The 21,422-nt window shown below is 43.4% G+C and overlaps 3 protein-coding genes across 3 annotated transcripts in view; all 3 read left to right on the top strand.

Moving 5' to 3' along the window:
• The first annotated feature begins 1,184 nt into the window (after positions 1-1,184).
• LOC134612318 (olfactory receptor 11L1-like) lies at positions 1,185-2,108 on the top strand. The gene has a single exon (XM_063456657.1). The coding sequence runs from the start codon at positions 1,185-1,187 to the stop codon at positions 2,106-2,108; it is 924 nt and encodes a 307-aa protein (XP_063312727.1).
• A 7,810-nt stretch (positions 2,109-9,918) lies between these two features.
• Positions 9,919-21,422, top strand: part of LOC134610459 (olfactory receptor 11L1-like) — a 96,450-nt gene continuing 84,946 nt past the window's right edge. Inside the window, exon 1 of the mRNA XM_063453424.1 lies at positions 9,919-10,031. Within this exon, the coding sequence (XP_063309494.1) occupies positions 9,944-10,031 (88 nt within the window). The 5' untranslated portion in view covers positions 9,919-9,943. The remainder of the gene's footprint in view (positions 10,032-21,422) is intronic.
• LOC134610458 (olfactory receptor 11L1-like) lies at positions 12,377-13,519 on the top strand. The gene has a single exon (XM_063453423.1). The coding sequence runs from the start codon at positions 12,464-12,466 to the stop codon at positions 13,385-13,387; it is 924 nt and encodes a 307-aa protein (XP_063309493.1). The 5' UTR covers positions 12,377-12,463; the 3' UTR covers positions 13,388-13,519.

Below are 21,422 nucleotides of genomic sequence, written 5' to 3'. Positions count from 1 at the left end.
TCCAGCGCGATCACGGCAAAATGCAGCGGACCGCGAGAGACCAACAGGCAAGCAGTCAAACAGTAACAGACCCCAGCAGGGGAGAAAACAGGCAGTATGACAAAATACACCTAACAGTCCAGGGAGGAGGATGGATAAGGTCAAGGGAAAAAAAGGGGAGGCAGATGAAAGGGGTGACAGTGGAAAAGTAAATGTACAATGCCCCAAAATTATTTAAAGGGACCAGAAGACAAATTGTATTACATATAGATAAAGACAGTAGAGAGCTAATACTCTGACCTGTGCCTTGGCTGGAAGCAGCAAAGAAAGAGGAAATCATGTGACTGTCAGGGCTTTATATATGGATGTGATGCCTGTTACTGATTGGTTTAAAGTTTTCTGATTGACTTGTGCTGCTGGAGGCATAAAGTTAAGAAAGTTATGCAAAATACGAAGCCTCCTGTCATGTGATAAAATTATATTTTAGCTAAATTTAAGAAGGGATTCCAATGAAACTCCCCACAACACCAAAGTGTTATCAATCACTGAGCGTCCATTGGCTGAAGTTTTCAGAGATTGTCAATAATGGATCATGATATGTGGAAGGTGTGTCTATTGGTGGCCAAAGCTGCATTTGAAACACACTGTCGTGGTGTTTGGAGACGGGGGAAAGAGTCCTGGAGTCTTATCTATAAGCCAGTAAAAACTTACCTGGTTATGTTGGTATTTACTATGAGAAGTGTGGAGCTGGTGAGGACATTCAGAGATGAGCCAAGGGCAGCTACCCGGTGCTCCGGAGCACAACCAGCAATTCCACAACGAAAAGGTACTCAAGGTGTTCAAGCCTCAGGCAGTTTTAATAGAAGAGAAAACAGCAGCAACGTTTCGACCTGCTAAGTCTTTGTCAAGCCCAGGAGGACTGGGAAAGGTAAGATAAGAATCTCTTAAAACCAGTGCCATCTAGACAAAGGTTATGGAGAAAATAAGTTGACGGTCCACCGTGGGAAAAACATCAGAAATTAGAAAATCTATTCGCAGAGAGTCTTAAACTTTGGATTTAGTTACAATTAAAACATTGATTACATTTAGTTATGTCTTTCGAACTGTTGCCATACCTTTTTATTCTGTACATGGAAATAATATACACATCTTGTTATATTTTTTTAGATTGTAAAGTGTCTCATCTACATGTAGTTGATTGGACTATGACTGTAAGGAATGAATCGAGAGTCACAGAAATCATACTTCTAGGCTTTGGAAATCTTTACGGCTTCAACATTTTAATTTTCATCATATTCCTGAACATTTTCTTGTTCACAGTAACTGGAAATCTTCTGATCATTGTGTTAGTTTTAATCAGCCATCACCTTCATTCTCCCATGTACTTCTTTATTTGCCATCTATCAATGTCTGATATTGTCCTCACAACAAATACTTTACCTAGCCTAATAGAAGCAATCTTACATGGTGGGAAAGTTATGACAATTCTTGGCTGTATAACTCAATTCTATTTCTTTAGTGGTATAATTATTACAGAATGTTTCCTGCTTGCAGTGATGTCCTATGATCGATACCTGGCTATATGTGTTCCATTGCGTTACATGTCTATCATGAACTTTACATTGCATACCTGTCTGTCTGTCTTACCCTGGATGTTAGGATTTACCACAAACCTAATTGGATTCATACCTGTATCCAACTTACAGTTCTGTAATGGAAACATAATTGATCATATATACTGTGACCTTTCCCCTCTCCAAAAACTTTCATGTTCAGACACGTCTCTGGTGGAATTTATAAGCATTGTATTTTCTGCTCCTTTCTTTATTTGTCCTTGTGGTTTTATCATAGTGACTTATATTTATATCTTACTTACGATTCTTAGAATCCCTTCTACAACCGGAAGACAGAAAGCCTTTTCAACCTGCAGTTCCCACCTTCTCGTGGTTTGTGCATTCTATGGGACATTAATAATAAAGTATATGATACCATCCATAGGAAATTTATTGCTTTTAAATAAAATGATGTCATTGCTGCATACTGTATTTACCCCGCTATTTAACCCTTTAGTTTACAGTTTAAGAAACCAAGACATCAGGATAGCACTAAGAAAGATTTCTAAACATTAGAGACACTTTTTATACATACACATTATCATCTCAGAAAATGTCTCTAAATCAATCATTCTCTGACAACCTGCACTGCTTTGCTCTGATTCACTGACAGAATGAAGGAATCAACGAAAATGAATGTGTCTGCTTTCAATAAAATTACATAAAATTTTATTCTACATTTTTATATAATCTTAATGTATTAGGTATGAAAGGGTTAATGCTGTTCTGGACACAACTCCCCTCAATTCTCGATTCTCCGGTCACCATAATCAATATTGATGGAGAATCATATAGGGGTTGCATCGTGTGTATAATGAGCTGTTGTTATAATGTATGACAGGCTTGCAGCTCTGGATACAGAGAGCTAGTCTCTGTATTCACCGTTGGGGTGAGGGTGGCACGGTTGAAGGAGAAAGTGTGACAGGGCAATGGGGAGGTGAGAGTGACAGGATGAGGGAGGGTTATGTGACAGGGTGAGTGTGGCATGTCTAGGCAGGATAAGTGACATGATAGGAGAAGTTAATGTGATAGGGTGAAGGGGGATAAGTTTGACAGGGTTATGGGTTATGTGTTGCACAGCTGGAGGAGGGAGTGTGACAAGACGAGGGAAAGTGAGTTGGACAGGATTATGTGACAGGGTGGCATGGTTGGGCACGAGAGAAAGGGTTAATGTGAAAAAGGATGAGTGTGACAGGATGAGAGACGATGAGTGATAGGATTAGGGGTATTAATGTGATAGGGTGAGTGTAGAAGAGCAAGGGCTGGTAATTGTGGTATGGATGGAGGGGGTGAGAGTGACAAGATTAGGAGAGGTTAATGTGAGCAAGGCTGGGTGAAGGGGGCATGACAGCATGTGGGGGTGGCTGTATGTGTGTGGAATTGTGACGTGGGTAGGTGAGAGTGTGGGAGGCAGTGTTGGAAAGGGTAACAGTGTGTGCAGGGGCAGTGTGTGGGAGGCGTGACTGTATGTATTGGTGACATAGTGTTGGGGCTGACAATATGGTGTGTGAAAGGGTAACAGGGTGAGAGAGCAGTGTGGAGGAATGTGACAGTTTTGGGGGAAGGGTGTGAGTGGGTGACAGTGAGGGGGGCAGGGTGTGTTACAGTGTGGGACACAGTGTAGTGAGTGCAGGGTGTGTGACCTTGTGGGTGTCAGAGTGTGTGGGGGAGCAGGGTGTGTGACAGTGGGGGGCATTTTGTGTGAGAAACAGTGTGGGGAACAGTGTCTATGGTGGTCAGTGTGATGTTAGTGTGGGGGCAGTGTCTGTGGCGGTCAGTGTATGTGGTGGTAAGAGTGGGGGAACGGTATATAGGGGGCAGTGTATGTAGTGGTCAGTGTGGGGGGCAGTGTATGTGGTGGTCAGTGAGGGAGCAGGCCATGTGGGGGCAGGGCATGTGAGGGTCAGTGTATGTGGTGGTCAGTGAGGGAGCAGGCCATGTGGGGGCAGGGCATGTGAGGGTCAGTGTATGTGGGAGTCAGTGTGGGGGGCAGGGTGTGTGGTGGTCAGTGTGGTCATCAGTGTATGTGGTGGTCAGTGTGTGGGGGGCAGGGCATGTGGCTGGCAGGGCAACGTGGGTGCAGTGTATGTGGTGGGCAGGGTATGTGGGTGGGCAGTGGGGGTGGGAGGGTAGTGTATGTAGGTGGGCAGTGAGGGTGGGATTGGGAGGGTAGTGTATGTAGGTGGGAGGGCAGTGTTTGGGACAGTGAGGGTGGGCAGTGTTTGGGACAGTGAGGGTGGGCAGTGTTGGGGACAGTGAGGGTGGGCAGTGTTGGGGACAGTGAGGGTGGGCAGTGTTGGGGACAGTGAGGGTGGGCAGTGTTGGGGCAGTGAGGGTGGGCAGGCAGTGTTGGGTCAGTGAGGGTGGGTGGGCAGTGTTGGGTCAGTGAGCGTGGGCAGTGTTTGGTCAGTGAGCGTGGGCGGGCAGTGTTGGGGACAGTGAGGGTGGGCAGTGTTGGGGACAGTGAGGGTGGGCAGTGTTGGGGACAGTGAGGGTGGGCAGTGTTGGGGAGAGGGTGGGTGGGCAGTGTTGGGTCAGTGAGCGTGGGCAGTGTATTTGGGGCAGTGAGGGTGGGCAGTGTATTTGGGACAGTGAGGGTGGGTGGGGAGTATTGGGGCAGTGAGGGTCGGTGGGTAGTGTTGGGGACAGTGTGTGTGGAGGCTGTGACAAGCCTCCACACACTAAAATACCTTGTTTTGTAATAAAATTCCCTGGTGGTCCAGTGGCAGCAGTCCCTGGTGGTCCGGTGGGATGGATATTCTGTCTGCAGCTCCGCGAGAGCTGCAGACCTCGTTCTCGCGAGCGCCTGTCAGAGCATTGCCGTGGTAACCCGCGGCAATGCTCTGTGTGCTCGCGAGAACCTTATTATGTGATCTGCAGCTCTGCACTCGGCGGAGCTCCAGATCAGAGGCTGGCTCTCCCTGTGGACAGACCATGTGGAGGGGCCACCCGGCGGAATACTGGGCAAGCCGCCGGGCCCCCCCTCACTGTCGAGTCCTCGGTCACTGACCGAGGACCCGACAGTGCAGTCTGCCCTAAGGCGATTTAGGCGGCCGCGAGGCTCCAGCAAGCGCGAGGCCTTAGGCGGCCGCCTAAATCGCCTAATTAGAGAGCCGCCTCTGGCAACCACATATATCAAGTGCATGTGCAATATTTAGATTGTAAGCTCTGTTGAGCAGGGACCTCATTGCCTCTTGTTCCATGAAGTAAAATTTGTGAGTTGAAATTATTATATGTATTGTGACCCCCACAATACAGCACTGTGGGAAAAGTTCTTAATAAATAATACTACGACTAATAATAATACAAAATAATGATATGTTAAGTAAGCTACATTTTATGATGCTTATTATAGTCTTATTTCCTCTTGTCTGGAGTTTAAAGTGATCCACACTGATTAATAATTCATCAGAAAAGAACCCCATCAATGATAAAGAAGGGAAATAGTGAAAATTCAAAAGATATTTAGATTTCTCCACTTAATAAGCTACACTTACAAATTAAAAATGGGCCAATGGTTCTACAGACATATTAAATAATTATTTGGTATTCACTAACAAGCAGAAAGGGTAACCTGTTGTGTAGGTGGAGTAGGCACTCAGGAGATCAATCCAGCTGTAGAGATGATATGTAGAGATGTCCCGAATAGTTCGCTGGCGAATAGTTCCTGGCGAACATAGCTTGTTCACGTTCGCCACGGCGGGCGAACATATGCTATGTTTGGTCCGCCCCTATTCATCATCATTGAGTAAACTTTGACCCTGTACCTCACAGTCAGCAGACACATTCCAGCCAATCAGCAGCAGACCCTCCCTCCCAGACCCTCCCACCTCCTGGACAGCATCCATTTTAGATTAAAGGGAAACTCCAGTGCCAGAAAAACGATCCGTTTTTCTGGCACTGGAGGGTCCCTCTCCCTCCCACCTCCCAATCCCCGGTTACTGAAGGGGTGAAAACCCCTTCAGTCACTTACCTGGGACAGCGGCGATGTCCCTCGCCGCTGTCTCCGCCACGCTCCTCCTAGTGATTACGTCGGCCGGTGGGCGAGACTAATCTCGCTCACCGGCCGAGGAGACCTAATGCGCATGCGCGGAAATGCCGCACATGCGCATTACGTCTCCCCATAGGAAAGCATTGAAAAATCATTTCAATGCTTTTTTATGGGGTTTTGAGCGACGCTGGAGGTCCTCACACAGCGTGAGGACGTCCAGCGACGCTCTAGCACAGGAAACCTGTGCTAGAAACTAGGAAGTGACCTCTAGTGGCTGTCTAGTAGACAGCCACTAGAGGTGGAGTTAACCCTGCAATGTAATTATTGCAGTTTATGAAAAACTGCAATAATTACACTTGCAGGGTGAAGGATAGTGGGAGTTGGCACCCAGACCACTCCAATGAGCAGAAGTGGTCTGGGTGCCTAGAGTGTCCCTTTAATTCGGAAGCTACATTCTTAGTGAGAGGAGGGACAGTGTAGCTGCTGCTGATGTAATAGGGAAATTGATAGCTAGGCTAGTGTATTCAGTGTCCACTACAGTTCTGAAGGACTCATCTGATCTCTGCTGTAAGGACAGCACCCCAAAAAGCCCTTTTTAGGGCTAGAACATCAGTCTGCTTTTTTTTTCCCATGTGTAATCTAATTGCAGTTGCCTGGCTGCCAGCGTGTGTGTCAGGCTCACAGCGTATACTGTTCCCACTTGCCCAGTGCCACCACTCATATCTGGTGTCACAATAGCTTGCATTTAAAAAAAACAAACAAAAAAACAAAACTTGACTGTAATATAATAGCAGTCAGTTTCCTTCACACGTGTGCGTTTCAGGGCCTGTCAGGGCACAGTGTTCCGCAACACTTACTATAGCTCCAGCCAAAGACACACAAGTACATAAGCAGCCTCTCTCCACATGCAACTTCCAAAACAAACCCCACAAAATCAGTTTCACCACACACTGTTACCCTACTAGGGGTGATTTGGGTTGGAACTCAACTGCAGCTTGTAAACGCCCTAATTACAATAGTGAAGAAATGGAGAATCCTTAAGTATCAATACTGTAGCTTTAAGAAAAGAGAGAATCACTGGTAACTTGATTCAACTGAAGTTTTAATAAGTGTTAAATTTAAATGCATTTAGGCAATAATCCAATAATACGAAGTGCAAGTAATCAACAACACAAAGTTCATTATTAAGTATTTCTTCAGAGATGCATCAAGTAATATTAGTTCATGAGAATAATCTTCAATAGGAACAATAATCAAATAGCTGAGAATATTTGCAAAGCAAGAAACAGTTCATAGTGATTAAGCATGATGGGAGTTGTCCTTCATGAGATTAGTAACTTGAAGCACTGAATGTATTTGCAAAGCAAGAAACAGTTCATAGTGAATAAGCATGATGGGAGTTGTCCTTCATGAGATTAGTAGATTGAAGCACTGAATGTATTTGCAAAGCAAGAAACAGTTCATAGTGAATAAGCATGATGGGAGTTGTCCTTCATGAGATTAGTAACTTGTAGCAATGAAGATTTGAGTAAGCAAGCATTAGTTCATTAATACATGATATTGCAGACAATTACCTGAAAGATATACTTAAGGTTTATATGGGTAGTCCTCCAATAGTTCAGACATATGGTCCACTTGTAAAGTAGCAAAGTATCCGTTCTCCAGTAATCCTTTATGGCATGCAGCAATCCTTGCATTTGCTCAAAGGCTGAAAGGGCTTGTCTGAGCTTGTGGAGAGATAAGTCTGGTGGAAGCAGTTCCCAGTAGCTGAGACTGTGGAGCCCACAGAAGCAGCTCACACGTTAGCTCAAACAATCAATCACCAAGCACCCTCCCTCTGGCCCAGTCTCCCTAAATACTGTCAGAGCTGTGACAGAGGGGGGCGGGGTCCGGCTCCTCACAGCTGAGTGCCGAACCCAGAAGTGTTACTCCATGACACACACAACATATTAGATGATCTACCCCACACACGCAACACCACAGGCAGCCTACCTCCACAAACAAAACCTCACAAGCTATAAGAAGCCATATAGAAGAGCAGTAGTTTTCATTTAGATTTTCTTGCACTGAGTTAAACCAATTTATTAAAATTTCCCTATGTGAGAGCACCAACTGACGCATACTTTAGGGGCTTGCATGTCTTTGTTGATGACACAATATGACCCATCTCAGATCCCATACCTCATATTAAGCTGCTCTGCCTTTTAAATGTTCAGGTTACATTGTTGTTCCAGCTGGACCCTAGATACAGCAGTACCTTGAAACTATTTTAAATGATTTTAGTGATTTTAAATTTAAGCTTTAATAGCAAATTTCAAACTAAGAAAATCCTCTAATTCAGCTATGCTTTCAGTCCAGCATCTCTGGCGTAAAATGTGAAATTCTCTATGAAATCACTTTGAATGCTCAGTGTAACGGATCACCTGGCACCCTGACTGGGTACCTCCGTTGAAGGATGCTCCTAGCGCTTCCTGAGGACTCCAAGCACTGCAGCAGACACCATAACCACCATAGACTCCTTCAGAGAGCAAGACAGGAACAAGCTCTTACAAGAGCTTAGCAGTGAATATAGCAAGCGAGTATGCAGAGCATAGCAGACGGCACTCCAAATTGAGGGTGAAGTAGAACTCAGGTTTTTAATGACACACACTCTGCTTTTATGCAATTCTCCCATGCAAGGGAGACACCCACAGACAATTATGAATTACCCAATCACACACTGGTTACATGCCACACATCTCCTCCCCTTAGCCTGAGAGGTAACACAATTAGCCGTACAGTTTAAAACATACTTTTTACCCAAATTTCACAACTCTAAAACTATACACCCAATATTAATAAAATCACATATTATTAATCAGCACATTTCAAATACAAACATACCCAAAAATCATTTAAATCCGTTCAGCCGTTCGGGAGATAGATAGAAGTCACCTTTGACCGTCCGCAAGCACATTTTCATGCCCAAAACAGTTCCAGAGAATCAGGCCGTGCGGTCGGTCTATTTCCCATGTTAAAGTCAGTGCAAACAGACGAACGACAACCATTCGAATTGTCGAACTGTCGAATGAACTGTCAAATGAACTGTCGCATGAACTGTCAAATGAACTGTCGAATGAACTGTCGCATGAACTGTCAAATGAACTGTCGAATGAACTGTCGAACGCGTTCGAACTGTCGAATGCATTGAAGTCTGGAGAAGGTAAAACTTCAGCTGAATTAAAGATGGCCGCCGCCACATGTTCGTTTGCACGAACTGCGGCCCCCCAGTGGTCGGCAATTTACCTACAGCAGGCTCCCAGCCTGGGAGGTAAATTGCCTGCACACTTCCACTTCTGGGTGGTCCGCCTGTGTTGTACCTGGTTCAGTAAGCCCCATTTACTGAACCAAGTGGGAGAAAGCCAGGAACACAGTATATTAACAGTCTGGGGACACTGGGGACAAAGTCTTAAAGGAGCATTGTCCCAAATAAGTCTGGGGACACTGGGGACACCGTCTTAAAGGGGCATTGTTCCCAAAAGTCAGAGTAAGTCACCAGAAGGTTCTTAAAGGGCCAGCAGCAGCATAATAAAATACAATATGCCCAAATACTGTATTCAAAGGGCCAAATCTCCCAGGGGCCATAGTCAGCAGACAGGAGACGGGCAAGCAGGCTTCTCCATTGCCCAGTGGCGAGGTTGGTTTCACCACACTCAACGAGTTGTTTTAAGTGCCACTAGCACTGGCTAGAGAAGTAGGTACAGCAGTAATCTAAACCTCTAGTCTAGAATCAAGATCTTGACTATCTCCCACTACAACACAGGCACAGCAAAGGTAAATAGGTCAATAGAGGCCTGTCTCTCTCACTAGCTGCAGTCAAAGTGTCTGTAATTATTCTGCTTTGAAGTATAGATTGCTTTACTGCTAATCCTATGTTCCACTCTATTGGTTAGTTGTCATTTGATCTGTGGATAAAATCAACATTTACTGACTGTCCCCCAACCAATCAATCACTTTTTTGTTTACCTCCTCATTACTGGGCAGGGGATATAGCTCACATGATTGGGCAGACCTCTTGTCCATCAGTGCAAACTATTGCTTATTTGAACTCTTATAATTATAATTCAGAATCACCATGTTCATGCATTACATGAATCATTTGTTGGAGCAAACTTTTAACTTTAAAGATTGCAACAGCTTTTCTTTCCTGCGTGATGAAATACTTTAACTCTAAACTCCGGCACTACAGGGACGTTCCACTTAACTCCCCCGGCATAAACAGCGTACAATATAAAAGAGGATCACAGAGGGTCTTAGCATTATTTCAACTATCTAATATGGCTTTGATGGAGCCCTGGCGTGAAGACGAATCTTATTTCGGATGAGTTGCACTTTTAAAAAAAAGAATCAGAGGATTTTTTTCTCCTCTTTTCCTGCATACTGTAACCAGATTTCTAAGCAATCTTTTGGTAAGTAATTGTACTAATTTATATTAAATAGTGATTTATCAGGATGCATGTGCTGAGATTTCTTTCTATTTTTTTTAAGAATATCCAACAACAAAAAAAATAATGAAATGTTGAGTTAAACAACATATTATACTCTGTGTAATAAATTGTTTATTGAATGATAGAGGGCACTGACCTGGCTATATGTTTGGAAATAGTGGTATATATTTCAATATGCTGAAAGATTGTTTTAATACAATCTAATTTCATGTTTCGTTTAGCATTGTAATGGCAGTCTCTAAGGGGTTGTTCTATTTATTAAACGCATTTTAGAATTCTGAAATCTGATTTACAAAAATTCTCCAATTCATCTAAAGTCACAGAATGAGTATTTTAGCCTCAGTTTTGTAAATCAGATTTAAATCCTTGTTATTGTGGTGTTTAGTTAATAAAACGTGAATTGCCGACAATTCAAAGTGAAATTAAAGTGAACTTAAAACTGGATGCAAACACGAGTTAATTAAAAACCAAAATTCTGCACCTCATCCATGTTTCTAGTTCAGTTTTTCTGAGCTGCAATTTTAAGTTCATCAAATTATTTTAATTATAATTTTCATAGAGCAGATTTATAATTTGCATTAATAAAGTGTTTTTGAAGGTTTGGCTGCCCTGTCTATTAGATTTTGGGTCCACCTGTCATCCTTGCAGCATATTGGAGGGGGAGAAAATCGCTTGTAGTCTGAGCATGCTTACCTACTCCTGGCTTGTGAGTCGCATTCCATCTGCCCTTATAAATTATTGTATCTAACAATACTACACTATATGTGTTTAATTTTATTTTTTATGTGCACATCAATTTTGATTGTGTTACTACTAAATGTCCTATATATGTGAGTAAAGTGTGATCCACTTTACACTAAAATTAAACTTTATAGAGGTTGCACTTTTTTTTTATATATTTTACAGTATAATAATGATCCCATTTGCACAGCATGAGTGATACTTTATATTTATTGCAACACAATTCATCAAAGTGAATAATAGAGTGAGTCACTATTCAAGATTTACAGATTTAGCGCACATTTTTTTGGTTGATTTTATGTTATGTTGTTTTTCTGAGCTATTACACTTGTAAGGTGCAGCTTAATGTCATGTATTGTTTATTACATTCTATTTGATCTTTATTTATATGATATGACAATGATTAATCAGTTATAACTTTGTTCACATTAATATCCTGCATCCAGTGTAGCCCCATGTGAGCTCTCGCTCTGTCTATAGTTCTGTTTGTCCAAAACAAGAAACAGGTGTAAATGTATTAGGTTTCAAATCAGCACAAACTAAATGTTCTCTAATCACATTGCCTCGTTCAAATGACATCATAGGTAAATTTTGTAATTCCAGGATAAACAGATAACATTCTTTAATGATACGACCAATGCTCCTTAAAAATATGACTACAATTGTGACATCAGTCTAATAGTAATTAAGTAATATTAATAATCCTTTATTTGAGTCCTGATTTCTATCCAGTTTGGATATTATAATTTTTATCTTTCCTCTTGATTTTTAACATAATGCAACATATTTTCTAAAAACCTTCTTTTTCAGACCAGTTTTTTTTCTTTTTTTTTTTACAAATAAATCTATTAAATAAGCATTGTTTGTTAAATTGTGGTGTCTAAGGAATTCATCTGCTTAACACTATAATGATGACTATAATTATATTTTAGCTAAATTTAAGAAGGGATTCCAATGAAACTCCCCACAACACCAAAATGTTATCAATCACTGAGCGTCCACTGGCTGAAGTTTTCAGAGATTGTCAGTAATGGATCATGATCTGTGGAAGGTGTGTCTATTGGTGGCCAAAGCTGCATTTGAAACACACTGTCGTGGTATTTGGAGACGGGGGAAAGAGTCCTGGAGTCTTATCTATAATCCAGGAAAAACTGTTCCTGGTTATTTAGGGATTTACTAGGAGAAGTGTGGAGCTGGTGAGGACATTCAGAGATGAGCCAAGGGCAGCTACCCGGTGCTCCGGAGCACAACCAGCAATTCCACAACGAAAAGGTACTCAAGGTGTTCAAGCCGCAGGCAGTTTTAATAGAAGAGAAAACAGCAGCAACGTTTCGACCTGCTAAGTCTTTGTCAAGCCCAGGAGGACTGGGAAAGGTAAGATAAGAATCTCTTAAAACCAGTGCCATCTAGACCAAGGTTATGGAGAAAATAAGTTGACGGTCCACCGTGGGAAAAACATCAGAAATGAGAAAATCTATTAGCAGAGAGTCTTAAACTTTGGATTTAGTTACAATTAAAACATTGATTACATTTAGTTATGTCTCTTGAACTGCTGCCAAACCCTTTTATTCTGTACATGAAAATAATATACACATGTTTTTATATATTTTTTAGATTGTAAAGTGTCTCATCTACATGTAGTTGATTGGACTATGCTTGCAAGGAATGAATCGAGAGTCACAGAAATCATACTTCTAGGCTTTGGAAATCTTTATGGCTTTAACATTTTAATTTTCATCATATTCCTTAACATTTTCTTGTTCACAGTAACTGGAAATCTTCTGATCATTGTGTTAGTTTTAATCAGCCGTCACCTTCATTCTCCCATGTACTTCTTTCTTTGTCATTTATCAATGTCTGATATCGTTCTCACAACAACTACTTTACCTAGCCTAATGGGAGCAATCTTACATGGTGGGAAAGTTATGACAATTCTTGACTGTATAACTCAATTGTATTTCTTTAGTGGTATTACTATTACAGAATGCTCCCTGCTCACAGTGATGTCCTATGACCGATACCTGGCTATATGTGTCCCATTGCGTTACGTCACTATCATGGACTTTACACTGCGTACCTGTCTGTCTGTCTTACCCTGGATGTTAGGATTTACCACAAACCTAATTGGATTCATACCTGTATCCAACTTACAGTTCTGTAATGGAAACATCATTGATCATATATACTGTGACCTTTCCCCTCTCCAAAAACTTTCATGTTCAGACACGTCTCTGGTGGAATTTATAGCAATTGTAATTTCTGCTCCTTTATTTATTTGTCCTTGTGGTTTTATCATAGTGACTTATATTTATATCTTACTTACGATTCTTAGAATCCCTTCTACAACCGGAAGACAGAAAGCCTTTTCAACCTGCAGTTCCCACCTTCTCGTGGTTGGTGCATTCTATGGGACATTAATAATAAAGTATATGATACCATCCATAGGAAATTTATTGCTTTTAAATAAAATGATGTCATTGCTGCATACTGTGTTTACCCCGCTATTTAACCCTTTAGTTTATAGTTTAAGAAACCAAGACATCAGGACAGCACTAAGAAACATTTCTAAACATTAGAGACACTTGTTATACATACACATTATCATCTGAGAAAATGTCTCTAAATCATTCTCTGACAACCTTCACTGCTTTGCTCTGATTCACTGAAAAAATTAAGGAATCAACAAAAATGAATGTGTCTGCTTTCAATAAGATGACATTAAATTTTTTTTCTAAATTTGTATATAATCTTAATGTATTAGGTATGAAAGGGTTAATGCTGTTCTGGACTTAACTCCCCTCGATTCTCGATTCTCCGGTCACCATAATCAATATTGATGGAGAATCATTGTTAGCAATAAAGACACGGACACCACAAATGTGCTTTAACAAGATTCTCAAATGAGTGTATTTTCAGGGCTAGCATTTATACACAGTTTGTCACGCAAGCAGCGAGATGTATCACTTCCTTATAGTTAATAGTACATACTTGTCTGACATTAAAAAGATGAGCATTTGAATAAAGACGGGACAGGAACATCCTGAGGTCGAGCAAGGTCGCACATCCTCTAGAACAGGGGTAGGCAACCTTCGGCTCTACAGATGTTTTGGACTACATCTCCCATAATGCTTTTACAGCCATATTGCTGGCAAAGCATCAAGGGAGATGTAGTCCACAACATCTGTAGAGCCGAAGGTTGCCTACCCCTGCTCTAGAAGGAAGACCTTGGTACGAAATAACATCTGCCAAAGTCAGCATAATTATTTCAAATATTATTATTTATTTTTTTTATTTAATTTTTTTTGTTTTATTAAGTTGTAGTCAACGTGTACATTTATGCAAAAGAAACGGTTATGCATTATACATAGGTATGCCATATATACAGTAATGTAATATCTTTAGTGATGCAAGACTATAGTTATGCAATATAATTAGTAATATAATTAGTAATGCACTATCTCCAGCATTATAGTATTATAATAACGTAGTAATATAATTATGCAGTATATTTAGTAGTGCAAGATATATGGTAGTGCAGCTTGTATAAGTGTGCAACAATTTCAATAAAGCAATATCTCTGGTAATGCAACATCTCCAGCAATGCAACATCCCTGTTAGCGCAACACCCAGCAGTGCAACATCCCCAGCAATGCAGCTTCTCTAGCAATGTAGCATCCCCGGTTAGGCAACACCCCCAGCAATGCAACAGCCCCAGCAGTGCAGCGCGCCCAGCAAGGCAACGTTCCCATCAATGTAACATCTTTAGTAATGCAACATCTCTAGCGCTGCAATATTTCTAGCAATGCCATAGTTAGTGAAGCTATATTATAGTGTTGCACTAATACAGTGGTGTATTATATTTAGTAATGCAAGATATTTAGTAGTGCATTATTTGGTAATGCAGCTTATACAGTCAAGCAATATTAGTAATGCAGTGTAGTATGTAGGTAGGCACATATGCCAATTGTGTAGGTAGCCGCTTTATGTTAAACAGGTGTGCCGGCCCCTGGGTCTCTACGGGACTGTCCATGGAGAGTGTCTGATAAGTAATGGGGCACCAGTTGCTCGTCGTGTCCGCCTCTGTGTTGTGTTTCAGGGCCAGTGGCCGAACTTGGGCAGGTCAGCAGGTTAAGTCAGTTTACCAAAGGGAGTCCCTGGTGGTATCAGTTTTTGTTCGGTCCCTCGTCTCAGATGGTCGTGGTTCTGCAGCTCTGCGTGCTGGAGTCAGTCTCTTCACCTTGAAGCTGGGTAGCTTGTTTTGTGTGTGGTTGTTCTCACTGGGACTTTCTGGACTTTCGAGTCTCTTGGCGGGAGGGGGGATTTCCCGTGTCGGGGGTAGACCCACCTTTTGCAGGGAGGGCTCCGGATCATCTCCCGATGTCAGGACCACACTTTCTCCCTCTATTTCTGTTAGGAGGGTACCCTCCACTCCCCATCGGTATCTTATTCCTAAGTCTCGCATTTTCTTGGCTATAGGTGCCAGCTTTCTTTTCTCCGTGAGAACGGTGAATGGTATATCAGGGAATTTTGCCACTTTGTGACCTTCATTAATGATTGCCCCCATTTCTCTGGAACGTGCCATTATAACTGACCTTGTAGCTATATCTAGAGTCACCATGATGATGTCCCTGGGTGCTCAGCTTGGGGCTGCCGCCGATTTCCGCACCCGAAAAGCTGAGGAGAGCCGCTGCATGTCTTCACCTCCCCCTACGCCCATATGTGGCATATGGCAGGAGCTGCTCATCGGTCACTGATTCCGGGACCCTCTCGGAGACGGAGGTTTTTCCGCCGGTGCCTTGCCTCAATTGTGGTCACCGAGCGTCTCAATTGTTGCACTTGAGATGTGAGTTTTTCTAGGTGGGTGTCCCTGGCCGTTAGGTTAATTTCTGTGGCTGCCTCACGATTTTCCAGTGCCTGGACTTTTTGGTGCAACTCCACTACCCCTGCCTGGACTTGCTTGAGGTCCGCTCCCCAGATTTGTCTCATTTCTGTGAGGAGTCTTTTTATGTCCCCCTTTGTGGAGGGTATCTCGTCTTCCTCCATTTCAGAAAGGCAGGATGGTGTTTCTGACCTGGGGGAGGGTATGGATTCCTCTTCATCCTGCAAGGCCTCAGATTCCTCGTGTGTGCGGCGAGAATCAGGCGCCATATTTGTGACCTGTGAGTTTGTCGGCCGCTCAAAGGAGGTTCTAATATCCAGCTGGCGGGGACCTGCCGGTCCGTGAGCCTTCCTATTTTTTCGCCCCATTGTCTCTATTGGGGGATGTCTGCTTTTTGGGCTGAATCTCTGTTTTTTTGTGGCTATAAAGGTAGATATTTTCTCTACTTTTCTCTATTTTCTGAGCGGAGCTCTGCTTAGAGACGTCCGTTGGGTATCGTTGGTAGCCACGCCTCCTCTTCAAACATTATTTTAAAGCATATTAAGCAAAACGAGTTTAACTATTTCATATCCTTACAGTCAGCACTAATGATTATAAACCTTATCTAAGCATAAAATACATATGAACAAGAAAAGTTAACTACTTCATATTCTTACAAGGTATCCTTAAACAGCAATCTATATAAACAATGTCTTATTATTACATCCTACTTTCATGTTCTAATTGGCAACCACATATATCAAGTGCATGTGCAATATTTAGATTGTAAGCTCTGTTGAGCAGGGACCTCATTGCCTCTTGTTCCATGAAGTAAAATTTGTGAGTTGAAATTATTATATGTATTGTGACCCCCACAATACAGCACTGTGGGAAAAGTTCTTAATAAATAATACTACGACTAATAATAATAAAAAATAATAATATGTTAAGTAAGCTAAATTTGATGATGCTTATTATAGTCTTATTTCCTCTTGTCTGGAGTTTAAAGTGATCCACACTGATTAATAATTCATCAGAAAAGAACCCCATCAATGATAAAGAAGGGAAATAGTGAACATTCCAAAGATATTTAGATTTCTCCACTTAATAAGCTACACTTACAAATTAAAAATGGGCCAATGGTTCTACAGACATATTAAATAATTTTTTGGTATTCACTAACAAGCAGAAAGGGTCACCTGTTGTGTAGGTGGAGTAGGCACTCAGGAGATCAATCCAGCTGTAGAGATGATATGTAGAGATGTCCCGAATAGTTCGCTGGCGAATAGTTCCTGGCGAACATAACTTGCTCGCGTTCGCCACGGCGTTCGTCGGGCACCTAACTGGTACCCGTGGTGTTGTACGTGGCTGGGGGCAAGAACATACCTTCAGTGAGATCACTGAGGACGAGGAACGTGACATGAGTAGCTCGGCATCCAACCTTGTGCAAATGGGGTCTTTCATGCTGTTGTGCCTGTTGAGGGACCCTCGTTTAAAAAGGCTGAAGGAGAACGACCTGTACTGGGTGTCCACGCTACTAGACCCCCGGTATAAGCAGAAAGTGCCTGAAATGTTACCGAATTACCGCAAGTTGGAAAGGATGCAGCAGTTCCAAAATAAATTCAAAAGTATGCTTTACACAGCGTATAAGGGTGGTCACAGCACAACGGGAATCTAACAGGGGAAGAGGTGGAAGTCATCCTCCTCCTCCTCCCACGACCACGCCGGCAAGGACAGGACGCATTAAAGACGTGTTGTTGATGGAGGACATGCGGAGCTTTTTAAGTCCTACGCATCGCCACTGCCCTTCGGGATCCACCCTCAGAGAACGACTTGACCGACAGGTAGCAGACTACCTCGCCTTAACTGCAGATATCGACACTCTGAGGAGCGATGAACCCCTTGACTACTGGGTGTGCAGGCTTGACCTGTGGCCTGAGCTATCCCAATTTGCGATAGAACTTCTGGCCTGCCCCGATTCAAGTGTCCTGTCAGAAAGGACCTTCAGTGCAGCAGGAGGTATTGTCACTGAGAAGAGAAGTCGCCTAGGTCAAAAAAGTCTAGATTACCTCACCTTTATTAAGATGAATGAGGGATGGATCCCGAAGGGACTGACACTGGGCGATACATTCGACTAAAAAAGGCCTGATGAGATGAGCTGCCTTGGGCTAAAAATGGTCCACACGCTGCTGTATTTTAGCTCTGAATGCCGGTTGACTTGCGTGACTTATCCGCCACCAACTAGGGTTCAAGCCGCAATGTTTAAGGGCACTTTCTGCCTGGGAAACAAACATCATTTTTTCTGGGCTGCAACAATACCTAATATTTTTTTTTTTTTTTTTATTCTTTATTTTGGTTGTGCAGGTGGTTACAGATAATTAACAGACGCCACAACAGCGTATTGCAAGGTTACAGTAGTTATGCAGTGACAGAGAAATTGCTAATTTTTTATTATGTGATGGATAGCATGCTGGGCTAAACGGTTACGTTGTCAACAAGTTGTTGGTTAGCGTGAGGTAAAGCAAGATGTAGAACGAAACGTGGTTAACAGTGTCTGTGTAGCCATAACAGTCGTAACAGACGCATTCATGTATAACATAGTAAAACATTTTCATGGCATAAGTTAACTTAGTACGTTTTTGTAATTTAGTGAACAGGAAATACAATCTTAAGTGGTGTACGGTTCAACACATGTGTGAGCAAAGGTGTGTAAGTAGCTAGGTTGCATGTTGGTTTACGCCTTTATGTGCGGTATACAGTATTGTATTTCGGCAGTAGTTGTGGGTGTCGGTGCGTATGTATCGCTCGGGGCCTATGTACTAAGCAGTAGCGTGAAAACATTGCGCAAAACGAAACCATCTAAAGTATAACATTGGCAGAAGTCTGGGCTGATCTTGTGTGAGTAAGTAAATATATAGGTATAGTGTAGGGCACATACCTAGCTGATCTTATGGTGCTCCAGCAATATGTGTGGGTACAGGAGCATATATTTCGCTTAGGGCCTATCCGCTAAGCAGCTGCTTATAAACATGGCGCAAAGCCAAATTTGCTATAAGTACACAAGTTGCTTAAATCCTGGCCAATCTTAGCTAGTGTACTCATATTCTACAATTGAATAACTCTTTGGATAAGGAGGACCTGGTTCTCCAAAATACGGAAAAAGGAAAATTGCGTAACTGCAACATTTAAACAATAAGAAATAACAAGTGGGTATAGGTAGGATAGTGTTCATTGCTGCATAGTTACATGCCAAGTCCCTTGGATGTAGTGGGTGGCCCTGGGGTCATCGCAGTGGGGACAGCTTAGCCAATGCCTGCCTGATGGTGCACAGAGATCCGTGGCCATGTAGTATACAGCAGGCTGACTCATCCTGCGGTGGATCGGCAGTTAGGAGATTTCTCTGGGGTTCTCCTTAGCACCTTCGGTAAGTCCAGTAGGCTTGCCTCGTTGGTAAGAGTGTGAGGCTGTGCTGCATCCGAGCGCCCCATGGTGTCTTCACCGACAGGCCCGCTTTCTTGTGGAGTTGTGGAGGTCGGAGCCAGGGGTGGTAGTGTGTGGTTATGGCTGGGCCCACTTCCTGGTCTGTAGGCCAAAGCAGGTCCCTTGTGGCTTCTTTGTGCCTGTGAGTGGCATTGTGATACGTGACCCTGCCGCCCGGGTGCTTTGGGTAAGTGAGGTCGGTCCCTGCCGAGTAGTCGTCTGGTTGAGAGGGCCTGATTGTGTTGTCATCCTGCTTGGATGGTCTTGGGTGCTGCGTGGTGGCGCGGACGCCGGGATGCTTGAGGGGGTTCGCTAGGCAGTGCATGTTTTGAGGAACTAGGGGGCCAAGGTAGGGCAGGTCGGTTTAGCCTACTCTCCAGCTTCCTCCAGAATTCCTCGAAGTGCTGGTCGAGTCGCGTGAGGATATCTGGTTTGGTGTCTGTCGATTCATCGGCATATGTCTTGCCCGCCATTTTAGGTGTGCCTCCGCTCTTTTTTGTGGGCGATTTGCCGCTTCTCATCCTGTCCGAAGTAGTCCTCCTTAGGTGGACCGGGATCACCCCCGCCGGTCCAGGGGGGGGGGGGTAGCAGGGCTTGCTTACGTGGCTTGTAGCTCCAGGGCGCCCCCAGCTCAGGGGAGCGGCCGCCTCCCCCGCCCGGCGGGCGCTAGGTCGCAACGCCGTTCTTGGTTCCATCTGGTCCCAGTCAGGTAGCGAAACGTTCTGCTGTGAGCCCCTGGTATTGGGTGGCCAGTGAATGTTCGGAACTGATGGCTGTGTGACCGTTTTGGATCGATTTTCGCTTGTTTTGCCGAGATTGTGCTGGAGCTCGTGGAGAATGCGTCTCTCCGCCATGATGGTCAGGCCCCGCCCCCCCTAATTTTTAAGGCATGTGTACATGCCCAATTTTTCTGGCCTCTGGTGGCTTCAAAAACCAAACAAAAAAAAAGGCACATAACAGGGATTAAACTGATGAGAATAGAACTACTTAACACACCACTCCTATCTGGTGGCACATTAGATTGCACGCAAAGTGCCCCAAATTTGAAGTGGGAGGACCGACCAAGCATCTTTTTCCATCTCCCGGTGATACCGGAGAAACTGACGGAAGCCAAGCACAGAGAGATGGACACAGGTTTCTTCAGGAAGGAAGAGATTCTTTATTCGGTTCACCGATCGGGACTCAGAGGGACTAATGTCACCAAAATACAACAAGATCTGAGCCCCGGACAATAGTGTAGGCTCCTTATATAAGCATGTAACTCCACCCATAAGTAGCTCCACCCACACATTCTCTTACCCAATCAATCGAATAAGAACTAACTTCCGGTTTGACCGCATGGCTTGCCCAGCACAATGGAGGAGGGGAATACTACATCCGGTATTCTCGCACATGCTCCGTACACTACTGATCGTATCTTTGCCACGTGCAACCAACCGACCGATACACCAGTATATGCACGTACACATGCCACGTGGTAATCTCGGCCTACTAAATTTATTTTTACCGAGATTCCACCACACCGGTTCCTAAAATCGATGCCATATACACGTCCCCTGATAGGGGACGTAACAGGTATTAAACTGATAAGAATAGTACTACTTAACACACCACTCCTATCTGGTGGCACATTAGATTGCACACGCAGTGCCCCAAATTTGAAGTAGGAGGACCGACCAAGCATCTTTTTCCATCTCCCGGTTCCTAAAATCGATTCCATATACACGTCCCCTGATAGGGGACGTAACAGGGATTAAACTGATAGGAATAGTACTACTTAACACACCTTAAAATAATGCAGAGAGAGGCAACGCAGAGAGAGGAGTCTGAAGAAGAGGAGTCAAAGGAGGAAGGTGGCTTTGAGGAGGTGGAAGACCAAACACAGCAGGCATCCCAGGGGGCTTGTTGTCACCTTTCGGGGACCCTTGGTGTTGTACGTGGCTGGGTGGAGGAAGAGACCTTCAATGACATCAGTGAGGACAAGTAAACGGGACATGGCTAGCTTGGTATCCAACCTTGTGCAAATGGGGAGTTTGTGGTTGTGCAAATGGACTGTTTGCGGTTGTTTGCGGTGCATTAAACGGGGAGTTTGATCTGTCACTATGAAGCGGGCGTAACCCTTACACTACCTGATCGATACAACATCATACCTGATGTTTTAAAGCACATTATTCCAAACAATTTAGGAATGTTAGGTGATTTATGCCCTTTATGGATTAAAACCAGACTCTGCATCAACTATGTAATTTTCCATGGGAGATTTTTCATGGATC

The sequence above is a fragment of the Pelobates fuscus genome, chromosome 5, assembly GCF_036172605.1.
Source record: "Pelobates fuscus isolate aPelFus1 chromosome 5, aPelFus1.pri, whole genome shotgun sequence".
NCBI classification, from domain to species: Eukaryota; Metazoa; Chordata; class Amphibia; order Anura; family Pelobatidae; genus Pelobates; species Pelobates fuscus.
This window is presented reverse-complemented; position numbering and strand designations above follow the sequence as displayed.

Bases quoted from the DNA above. Each gene is read 5' to 3' on its own strand.
- LOC134612318 (XM_063456657.1), top strand. From the start codon at position 1,185: ATGACTGTAAGGAATGAATCGAGAGTCACAGAAATCATACTTCTAGGC.
- LOC134610458 (XM_063453423.1), top strand. From the start codon at position 12,464: ATGCTTGCAAGGAATGAATCGAGAGTCACAGAAATCATACTTCTAGGC.